This window comes from Anneissia japonica, unplaced genomic scaffold, assembly GCF_011630105.1.
Source record: "Anneissia japonica isolate Jap-2015-1 unplaced genomic scaffold, ASM1163010v1 scaffold287748_len1686314_cov196, whole genome shotgun sequence".
Lineage (NCBI taxonomy): Eukaryota > Metazoa > Echinodermata > Crinoidea > Comatulida > Comatulidae > Anneissia > Anneissia japonica.
In genome coordinates, this window is record NW_022727190.1 from 799,410 (window position 1) to 812,051 (window position 12,642).

The 12,642-nt window shown below is 33.5% G+C and overlaps 1 protein-coding gene across 1 annotated transcript in view; it reads left to right on the forward strand.

Annotated features, from left to right (window-relative positions):
• Nucleotides 1–8,298: 8,298 nt before the first annotated feature.
• LOC117113531 (deleted in malignant brain tumors 1 protein-like) overlaps nt 8,299–12,642 on the forward strand; it is a 9,547-nt gene continuing 5,203 nt past the window's right edge. Inside the window, exons 1-2 of the mRNA XM_033256890.1 lie at nt 8,299–8,320; nt 11,154–11,480. Of these exons, the coding sequence (XP_033112781.1) occupies nt 8,299–8,320; nt 11,154–11,480 (349 nt within the window). The remainder of the gene's footprint in view (nt 8,321–11,153; nt 11,481–12,642) is intronic.

Below are 12,642 nucleotides of genomic sequence, written 5' to 3' on the forward strand. Positions count from 1 at the left end.
GATTCACATCGGATCCAAACCGATTTTTGGGCTGAGTTTCCGATGCGCTGAACGCCGGCGCCCATCTTACACACTAATCCGATTTTCTGATCGATTCATTAAGTTTTCCGCGCCACCACGCCAATACGCAATTCAGCACAATGACGCTCTGCGAGTTATGGATTATTCTCCTACCTTTATATTTACCCTACCTAAAGTACTTAATGGCGTTAAAAATAGCGTATTTTGATAAAAATTGATTTAACACATTTGATGCCACACCCCTTTACCTATTTGACTTTTTAGTTAAGAACATCTTAAAATAGGCACCTCTAGATCATCGCAAATGGCACTCTCACACTTTTTTTGCAATTTAATTTTGCTTTATGCAATTCTGAATTATGCTACGTTTTCATGAAATTATGCTTAACATTAAAGCTACATGCTACGGGTCTAAATTATGGCAAGGATAATCATGCTACGCATCGCCACTATGGCACACGTACTGGCAAATGCCAGCGTAGGCAAAACAAACTTCTCTACCCTGCATTGAGGTGGTGGCGCTATACAATAATTGTCATTTTGTCAACACATCCTTAAAGCTGATTCTGAAAGCTAAAAATAAAGGCTGCTAACTTTTTTTTATACAGTATTTGTTTATTTACATTTTTGTAAACTTTGAATGATACAGACAGATAATTATTAAATAAAAAGTTGATTGACACTTGAATTTCATGTTGATTTTTAATGTTGCCTGTAGCCTATGACAGTGTGCTGGTGATTATTGTTAATTGCAGTACAGGGCTCAGACTTAACCGAAGAAAGTAATGTGGGCGTGGTCGAGCTTCGATTAAAAGGTTTTGAAAGTGGTCCAGGGGCGAAGCCCCCGAAAAATCTTAACAGTTTAGGGGTGTGGCATCCCCCCCCCCCTCCGCTGGTGCCACCCCTTTTTAAGGGAATGTCATGTTATTCAAAACAACGGCGTTGCAGTAGAGGTGCTACCGTACCTGTCCCAAATCTATTTTGCAATCATGAGGAAGCTGACACAAGGATGATACTGCCCAGTGTGTGGGCAGCAAAGTCAAACAGTCGCATTGTGTTTCCGTTCCTTGGCACGTACTGGCCAAGGACATTTATTTCAACTTTTATATAAGGCCTTCGGCCCAAATAAAATATAATTGCTATTTACAGAGGGAATGATCACTTCTACGTTTAAATGAGTGATAAAGAAATTTACAACAACTTATTGTATTGATATCAGTAGTGGACATTAATTGAGTAAACTTAACTTTGGATGGATTAACAATAAAATACTTGAATATATAATGTTTACGAATATCAGTGTAACAAGGGCAAATTAAAGTAAAATGGTACTCATCTTCAACTAAACTTAATGTACAATGTTTGCATAATCTATCTTTTTTATCAAATTTTTACCATCTACTAGTTTTAATTTCTAATTCAAGGACTCCTAAACGCAACTTAGTGAGAATACGTCTATAATTAAAATTTTGTATATGCATTAGGTATAGTTCGATTGTAAAATTATATTTAAATGTCACATAATACTGAAGTCTGGAAAATAAATGAATTTGTTCATGAAAATTTTGACGTTCAATATCAGTTAGACGAGTAGTTATTTCAGATATAAAAGTAACATTGTTCTCAACATATTGTTCAATACCAATTTATACCAAAATCAATTGAACGTAATTTCTCCTTAATAGAGTATAACCAAGATTTATCGTTCGACTGTAATCTTCTTAACTGGAATCTATAACAACTGTAAATACAACTTTTATTATCTGCATTAATTAAACGTAACCACTGTCTCTTATACACATCTAAGTCCACTCGGTCCACCCAGTGCCACCGTTTGTTTGAAAAGTATTTTAAACCTAGAGTGAAATTTTTCAATAATTGGTATGTCATTGATTCCCCAGATCTCACTGCTATACATTAATATTGGTACTATTTTTACATAAAAAATGTTGTTCCACAAATGTTTGATAAGTTGCCAAATTATGAATTAATCGTTTTAAAGTAAATAGAGCTTTGTTTGCTTTTGTACAGTTATAACTAATTGCATTCGTCCATGTGCCATTTGAATTAAACACTACACCAAGATAATTGTAAGATTTAACTACTTGTAATAAAACATCTTTATAATACCATTTTTCTATTTTTTTAATTTCCCCCATTTTTAAGAAAGACAACATTACTTTTTTTCAATATTAACAGTAAGACCCCATTTATCCCAATAGACAGCCAATTTGTTTAAAGAAGATTGCAAACCAAAAACAGTGTCATTCATAAGAACAAGGTCGTCTGCATAAAGTAAATGGTTAATGAGAAAATCGCCAATTTGAATTTTATGTGTACGTTCCGATGTATTTAATATTTTACTTAAATCGTTAATGAATAAATTAAAAAGAAAAGAGGATAGAGGTGACCCTTGTTGAATACCAATTAAACATCTGAATTGATTACTGATAATACTTCCAACTTTTACATGGGCAGAAAGTTTGTCATACATTGAAATAATAATGTTAAGTATATTTTGTTTTAAACATTCTTTCTTAAATTTAAATATAAGAAACTGATGATCAATTGATTCAAAGGCTCTTTTTAAATCAATAAAGGCAACATATACTCTTCCTCGTTTTTTTGATAAATATTTATGAATTATTGTGTTTAAAATAAAAACATTATCCATGGCCCGATGACCCTTCCTAAAACCTGCTTGTTCCTGATGAAATAAATTATTATCTTCTGCCCAATTATTTAATCTAATATTTATAATGTAAAGAAAAACCTTACGAAGTAGTGGAATCAATGAAATGCCCCTATAATTACTGGGATTATTTTTGTTACCCTTTTTGTAAATCGGGTAATGAGACTTGTTGCCCATTGGGTAGGATATATTCCCGTTTTAAATATCACGTTATAAAGTTTTGTAATTAAATCAATAACAAAATCTGGTGAGTGGATACAAATTTCAATGATTAATCCATCAATTCCTGGTGCCTTTCCTCTCTTTTGTAATTTAAAAGCTTGTTGTACTTCATCAACGGATATTTCTTCATTTAAATTGCTTAAGTTTCTATTAAATTCCGCTTGAAAATTTTCAGTTTGTAAATGATCATTGTTATTAATATTAACGTTTTCAAATAAAGTTTTAAAATGTTCGAAGAATAAGCTAATTGGAATTTCATTGGATAAATCATAACATTTGTTTTTTAGTTTAGACCAAAACAATCTCCCATTATCGTGATTTAAAGATTTAATAAATTCGTTTTGAGCATTTTTTTTATAAGACTTCTTTTTAGATCTAAGTAAATTTTTGTATTCTTTTTTCATTTTATTATAAAAATTAAACATGGACAAAGTACGATCTTTTCTAAATATATTAAAAATTTGTCGGACATGTCTTTTTAATAACAGGCACTCTTTATTGAACCACTTATTGTTGTTTTTAACATTCTGTTTTTTATCTGGGCCATGTTTGGAAATACCTTTACATACGTGATCAAATAAATTGCAAAATGAAGAAACAGCACTATCTATGTTACATGAATCTAAAAAAACAATAATAGTTTGTTTCAGGTCATTAATTAAGCGATGTTTCCACCTTAAATTGAAAGTACGTAAATATGCATCAGACCAATCAAAACGCTTTTGCTTATTAACAGAAACAGATGCGTGTTGATTATTATTCTGCGGTGTGATATCAAATAAAATTTGAAAAACAATAGGCATATGATCTGATTTAATTCGATCATCAACATAAGCATCAATAACATTTTAAAATTCTCATATAGAGTCATAATATAATCAACCACGCTTCTGCCTTGATGACTAATAAAAGTAAAATGCTTATATGATTGGAATTTATCTGCCATTTATAATTCTTAATCCTGACTCTTTACACAAGTCTAGTAATTCTCTACCATAGGCATTAATAGTCAAACCATCACTAATTCTAGGTTCTATAAGATCATCTTCGATATATAATTCGTTATCCCAATTATCGGGACAAGTGTCGTTACGAATGAAATCATCTGCACAACCGGTTCTACCATTAAAATCCCCTACTATGAAAATATTATCACCATATATATTTTTATAAACATAAAATTCATTTGATAGAATATTGTAGATATTGTTAGTTGAGTAATGCGAACGCTCTGGTGGTCTATAAACAATAGCTATGATGATATGTCTTTTATTGCCCATGTATATATTTAATCAAATAATCTTGTCAGACTGACTAGGAAGCTCATGCACTTTTAAAAATGATTTAATATATGCAATAATGCCACCTGTCATTCTTCCGCCCACATTATTTTTTTTATGACTGATTTTGCTAAAGTTATTGTAACCCTTCAAATAAAGATCTTCTGTATATTTTGACCAAGTCTCAGTTAAACATATTATATCAAAATTACTTAAGTATTCAATAAATTCATTATCACACATTTTATTTAATAAGACATTTATATTCCAAGACATAATACGCAATGTTCTGTTGTCTTCTTGTTTGTCATTATTGTGATCATTTGTAGCTTGTTTTGAGCCTTGGCCATTTTCCTATTTCTTCTTGAATATTACATAATTTTCTTTTTCAATGTCATACGTTATTATGTCATCATCTATTACTGCTTTATCAAAGAGTAGTCTACGTTTTCCTGTCTGTTGTTCTTCTTTAATACGCTTAATAAGGTGTTTTCTTATAATCCTGACTCTATACGAAAAGTCTTCTCCTATTCCTATGTTATTAATTCCATCACTGGCATTCGGTTGACTCCTTTCTTTTTTATTTCTTTAGCTTTCTTTAACACCCTTTCTTTCTGTTTAAATTGATCGAATTTTACTATTATAGGCCTTGGCTTTAGTTGTGTTTTTAATCTAAGTGCACGCTCTATCTTTATCTCTTCACTGATTCCCATTTTCTTTATGTGTGTTTTGACATGTTTTTGCCAATAGGCCAGACACAGATTTGTTTTGAAATTTTGACATTCTATGTCTAATTACTGTAATAAGAATGATAAAATTTACCTGACCGCTTTCAAAGTGGGAAAACGTTGAATTTTGAAGAACTTAAAAGTTTTTAAAAGACACCGTAGAAGTCAGGAAAACTCATTTCCTGTTTGGAAACATTCTGACCCCCCCCCCCAAAAAAAATTGAACCCAGATCCGCCCCTGTGTTTTGCTTTATTATCAATTGTCTCACAGAAGTCAGTGCCAGTAGGTATCACTATGTTACGTTAAGAAAGTTTGAAACAGAGCCTAGTTTTTTAATTACAGGTATTTATTTATTTATTTATTTATTTATTTATTATTATTATTATTATTATTATTATTATTATCATCATCATCATCATCATCGTCATCATCAATGGCAATGTTGTACAGTAATTTTTAAATAATTAGAATATTTATTTGTACAAGAAAAAAAAAATTATTTAGAATGATAATGTGTACAAAATTGAAATACTTAAAATTGAGGAAAAAAATCCTTAAAATTGAAAAAAAAAAAATTGAATACCAAGACATGTTTCGAACCCACGGCCTTAAGTTCTTTAGAACACATCCTTAGCCGAAGATCGCGAGTTTAAATCGTGCCTCGGTGTTAATTTTCCTTTTTTAATGAACATGAATGAGAACATTTTGACAAAAGAAAAAAATAAATACGTGGTTCAAACTTGCTTAAATTGAACTCACGACCTTAAGTACTTTAGAACACATCCTTAAACCACCACGTCATTTATGCGACCTGCACTATTAGTGTTAAATGACAGTATTATACAGTCCTTGCTGAAACCCCTGTTTTGTTTCGTAGGTGTTGGGGGAATCCTGTGGCCTAACTTTAAAAAAAGGGCGATGAACGTTTGTTGGAAATCACCTGTAGTTTATGTGTACAAAATTTCATGCACGTCCGTTCAAAACTGGCGACGCTGGACGCTTTTAAACGTTTGTTGGAAATCACCTTTAGTTCAAATCTGGCAACGCTGGTCGCTTTTAAAGTTTGTAAAATTTTGGTAGGCCTAACAAGAAGAACAAGGACAAGAACAGCAGTGAGGCTATGGGTCAGCGCTCTGCGCGGACCAACAACAGAATTCGAGAGGACCCAATTAAACCTAACAAAATGATTAGATTAGATGATTGTTGCTTTTGCTGTTACTGCTGTTGCTGTTGCTGTTCTTGTTCTTGTTGTTGTTGGTGATTTGCATAATTTGTGAGCAAATTTTAAACATAATTTGTTTTTCTTCTAACTCCAGCACTTCTATATGCTATTATAATTATTGTAAGAATTATTATTCATATGTCAATAGTAATCAACAACCAATGATTGGCTTATTCAAACTAGAGACACGCCACATTTTGCATCACGTGTACCATTTTATTGCATCAAGATACGGTACCGTAGATATGAATGACCAAGAGATGTTTAAAATCAACACAACACTACATGAATGTATTAGAAATCACGACCAACAGGAGTGTTTACTTTACTGCACCATTTGAATGCTTTAAGACCTTACATCCACAGCAAATATCTAAGACAGAGAGTGTTTTAAAGTATAATACGTAAGTCATTATCTTATTCTTTCTTTGAAGATCAGGTTTCAAAATTAACGTGTCTTGTATATATTAAGATGTGATATATATATATATATATATATACATGTATATATATATATATATATATATATATATAAACTAATTAAATGTGCTTTGAAGCGGCAAAGAGTGCTCAATTGCAAAAGCAAAATATTTATTTATTATAATATTAATAGAACACAACCGTCTTAAATGCAAATAAAGCTAATCTGTTAAATAAAATATCTGAATTAATTGATTAAATGTGCTTCGAAGCGGCAAAGAGTGCTCAATTGCAAGTTGTTGCGAACGCAACATATTTATTTATTATAATATTAATAGAACACAACCGTCTTAAATGCAAATAAAGCTAATCTGTTAAATAAAAGATTTGAATTAATATCCAAATGCTGCCACTATAACAATAACAACAATCTAATTACCACCTGATGGTTGAAAGCAGAGTTATATTCAGTCTACCTGAGGATCGCATTAAGTGTGAAACACCGTGTGGTAGACGGTTGTGTTCTATTAATATTATAATAAATAAATATATATATATATACATATATATGTATATTTGTATATATACATATATATATATTATATACATATATATTAAAGAAGAGGAATCTGCAACTGTAAAAAAATACGTAAGTATTCCTTCTTTGAAAATCAGATTTTAAAATTAAGATTTCCATACTGTAATACGAACATGCCTTGTCAGTTAATCGACTTCGATAATTTGGTTATGCCCAGTATTTTATTGTCTATTAATAAACGGACTCCGTGGCTATGTCACGGAATCTACGAGTGTGAAAAAATACGTAAATCATTATCATATTCTTTCTTTGAAGATCAGATTTTATAATTAAGATACCCATTTGTAATACGACCAAGCCTTGTCAGTGAATTGACTTCGATAATTTGGTTATGCCCAGTATTTTATTGTCTATTAATAGACGGACTCCGTGGCTCTGTCACGGAATCTGCGAGTGTGAAAAAATACGTAAATCATTATCATATTCTTCTTTAAAGATCAGATTTTATAATTAAGATGTCCATCTGTAATACGACCATGCCTTGTCAGTGAATCGACATCGATAATTTGGTTATGCCCAGTATTTTATTGTCTATTAATAGACCAAGTGTCTAGGAACGAGCGGATTGAAGTGACGGATCAGTTACTGTTTGATAGCAATGAAAATGTGTGTACGGTAGGTGTACCTAATGTACAATCCCTTGATGACTTACAAAAAGATCACCTTGATTATATATATATATATGTTATATGAGTATATAATTTGTACGGCATTTTGGTTTTTATCACCGTAACCAATCATTTGCAATTTATAATAACAAGCTTATTAATTACTTATAAATTACAGTGCATTTTATCTAAACTTTCCTAATTGTCTACATATTTTTTATCCTTTCAAGAATGTATTGGATTATATCGACAATAATTATATGTAAGTCTGACTTTATTAAATCATCGATTTTTAAACATTTTAGGGATAGGGCTACATCGATGGAGCGATGTTAATTATTTTACTCTACTCAATTTTGCTTCTAGTAATTTGGGATAGAGTTAATTTAACTGCATCTGCATGTACATCTGTATTAATATTGTGATAGGAAGCTATAACTATATAATTATAATTATAGTTAGAGAGGTATCTTATTAATTTTGTTGTAGGTCATTGCAAGGTCGGAATGTCTGATCCACAGGAAGGAGGTAAGCCATGAATAGTTATTCTACCAATGAAGGTTAAAACCAATTGTAAATAAACCCATATTTACGGTAAATAGCTTAGGCCTATTTAGAATTGTACTTTCTTATTTAAGTGTGAAGAGAGTTCTTGTACATTCCTAGTCTTTTTGGTATCAGAACAGACTTTCAGATCATTTTGATATCGATTTATTTCTAGCAGTTAACTTACGTTTACGTTTTAGCTTTTTCTTATAAATTTTGTATCTAGTCTGGTCGTTTTACTAATGTACCGGGAAAAATTGTTAACAAAGCTTTTTTGGTATCAATCGATGCACACGGGTGTCCTCTTTAACATACTGAAAACTCGTCTTCAGTCCTCCTTGGGGAAAAATTATAGTCATTATAGTGAAGCCACCCCCCCCCCCATTTTCAACTTCAATGATTTCTCATAGATTTGAAAACGCTCTAAGCATAAGCCAACATCTGTAGGCTGTTGTAACCAGGAATCTATATCTGGTATCTAGGAGACCTAGGAAGAACCAATAGGCCTATGCCTATGGTGGGATTCAGAGAGAGGCACGATGGGGAAGGGTACGATGGGGAGGGGAGGGGAAGACCTCAGAATTTGAAGTATTCTAGCATTTAAATGGCAAAGTTCATCATGTGAATAGCATTTAATGCAAGCTAGTTTGGTTAATTTGAGAGTATGCCTAAAATGGGAAAAGGGATTCGCGTTTATGGGGAGGGGGTGCCAAGGGTTCTCCCTGCCATGTGAGCACAATTTGTAGGTGAGACAAAAACCTCAAAAAGGGATTAAATAAGCCTTTCAAATCCCTAATTTTGGAGTTTCCAGGTGATTCGCTCTTTAGAATCCCTCTGAGTGGTGCTTGGCCGTTCCTGTCTCGGCCCACTTTGCCGCCAGGAAAATCAGCCCTTCCATTGGGTACATCGCCCCTTCCCCCGTCATGAGCATTGGCACCTGTCGGGGACATCGCATCCACAGTCCTGTGCTGATATTTGTTTCGGGAAACTGGGTTTCAATAAACTGGGTAGAGAGCATATCTCCGCCCACAGCAAATCCCTTTCTATTAAATAGATCTCGACAAAAAAGTTGCTAATTTACGTCAACTCACTTCGCTCCACTCCTCTTCAAAAACGCACAATAACTCGCCAATCTCTTTGTATAAAATATTTTCTCAAAAATATATTCCTACTCTCCAACCACCAACCAAAATCTATTTTAAAAATAGTTACACTAACAGGAAAGTCCCATTTAGATAAGTTGATTATCTGATCTGCTTTCAATAGTCCATATATTTATCAACACCAAAATTTAATCACTTTTTTTTTTCACTTTTTAGAACGCCTTCTATTGCATCATATTCTGACATAACATACTGACACGTTTTAACCTTTATAGCTGACAAACAAAATGCATGCAATGTATTTGTGTTGAAATCGAAATACTATGGATATAGAAACATGGGGATTTGATTTTTAGCGTCACATGTTTAAATGTAAAGATGCATTAAACATCCAATAAGTTCCGAAGAAAGTGAAGTTAGTACATATAAAACGCTGTACACATTTACTGTAATTGCACAAATTTAAATATTTATCATAAAGTTATTGTTTCTGCCTATGGGTAATACGGTAAACTTAATTTTAAATGGTTCTTATAGCCACACCATACGTCGGATCGTGACCAAAATTTAAACATTTTTTTATTATTAAAACATGACAAACTATTCTGGAAAGCGTCATTTTCAACCATTAATCCAATCAAGAGATATTTAGATTTGGGTCCTAATGGCCCTTACATTCACCCCCGTATTTTGATCGTCACCAACACTTCACAATTTCTTCCTTGTAACTTGGTTAAACCTTTCACGAAAGTTTCAATCATATCATTTGATTATTTTTGAAATATCTGGTCTGGGACGTTTTCTTTTGAGTGGTCCTCATATGCACACCCCACGCCGGTTGATCACCAAAATTTAATCACCTCATTGGGTTATACCCAACAATCCCTGTAACTGGCATTTAAACCAGTGCAGCTGTTTTTGAGATATTTTGTACACAAGAAACACGCAGGACCTTAACAATTTAAATGACCCTCAAGTTCACACCCTAATTTGGATCGTGAGCAGCATTTGGTAATTTCTTCCTTGTAACAGGGGTGGCTCCGAAAATTATAACAATTTAGGGGTTTCAAAGGCTTATTTAATCGATTTTAGAGTCTACTAATATGTAGAAAATACATATAATTTTTTTTTCTCCCCGACGAATTGTGCCCCCCCCCCCCCCTGCGCCACCCCTGCCTTGTAACTTTCATGTCAGTTGATATGTCAGTTGATTAGTTTTTGAGATATCTTGTCTGGGTCAAATTCCTTTGGATGGTCTCTCGCATCAACGCCCTACTCCGGACAGTCACCAAAATTTAATAACCTAATCCTTGGGTCATACCTAACAATCCCTGTAACTAGAATTCACATGTGTGCAGTCGTTTTTGAGATGAAAAAAAACCTGAAACAGCAAAGCGTTACACACACACACACACACACACAAATACAAACATCACGAAACTAAAACCTGATGAGGATGATGATGATGATGATGATGATGATGATGATGATGATGATGATGATGATGATGATAATGATGACGATGACGATGACGATGATAGGCCTATATGCATAAAATAGCTAAAGCGCTGTTTTTGAAATACATAGCAAGAAACAATATCACCCCAAATCTAACGAATACCGGTAAATTGTAATGCTAACCAAGAAAACAAAGGATAAACTCATAAAGACTAGAATACTGTCTTCTTTTTCTGTTACCATTTTCCGTTCAGATATAGTTCTTCTAGGTGGTGATACCGCTAACCAAGGCAGGATTGAACTTTACCACAACGGTAGCTACGGTAATATATGCAGTGTCAGATGGGGCTTCAGAGATTGTGCAGTTGTTTGTCGGTCATATAATTACCGATTATGTTACAACTACTATCGACGGAGTGAATACGGGGTGGGTAATGGTTCCATGCTGATGTATGATGTTAAATGCTCTGGCTACGAAACCACGTTAAGTGACTGTGAACATAGTGGATGGGGTAACCTAACAGATGATTGCTACGATGGAGTTAACATAGCTGGCGTGGATTGCAGAGACACTGCTCTAGGTATTGTCGGGATTTATAATACCTAAACAACAATAATCACAATAACAATAACGATAACAATATTATTAACAATAACGATAACATAATTAGTAGTAGGCCTGGCGTCGTTGTCGTCATTATCGTCGTCGTAGCAGTAGCAGCAGCAGTAGAAGCAGCAGCAGTAGCAGTAGTAGTAGTAGTAGTATCAGCAGCGGGGGTGGGGGAGTGGCATATTGGAAAAATAAGGAAGCCTTAGGCCGTATGCCCAAACCTTGGCTGCCCGGAAGCTCTGGGGTCTATAGCTTTTATAAGTCGTATCTAATGAATTTTACTTGGAGTATGTATTGTACTTTTTTATTATCTGAGATTAATCAGTGGACTTTGCGGTTGTTAATTGATTTTAAGGAATTCAATTTATTTCCATACTACATTTTTCAAAATACAGTGGTTGATCTATGAATTCGAAATAGAGGGGGCCCAGGGAGGGACTTTTACAGATGGAGTGTAGAGTAGACCACCTCAGCCCCACCATGGTTGGGGCTGAGGTAAAAAAAATATATGATTATGGCACCTTTAGTTGGCCGGAAATGGCACTCTCAGACTTTTGAATATAACTTTCTTTTTTTCTCCACTTTTAAATTTTGAAAAAGTTAGGGAGGGTCGTCCGACTGGGCCCACTTAAATCTGCCACTGAAATACTCATCATAAAAATAGTTTGAGTCTATTATCCTGGTAATCATAATCATGCCCGCTTATGTATTTCGTGCAAAAATAATGATTTATTATCAACTGATTAACTTGTGACGTATTCGAACAAAACAAATAAGATAAACCATGTTCTTCCAAGGATAAACTTAAAACAGTCACTGAAATTTTTTGCATGAATAAATAAAATTGGAATGAATTGAATGTACAGTACTCAAAAATCAAGTGGTTTTTCATTTTTCTTTTTAAATTTTCTTTTTGTATTGCGACTATCACTATTGTGAGTGAAAATACTACCGTCTGATTTACGATCAAACAGGACTAGGAAGATAGGAAGCACACAGAAGATTAGTTAGCAGTTTTATTTTATTCCACTCTCTTTGAAAAGTGAGGCTTTAACTAGAGAAGATTTGTGAAAGGGTGGGGGGAAATTGATATGCAGTGGCGTATCTACGAGGGGAGCATGCCCCCCCCCCCC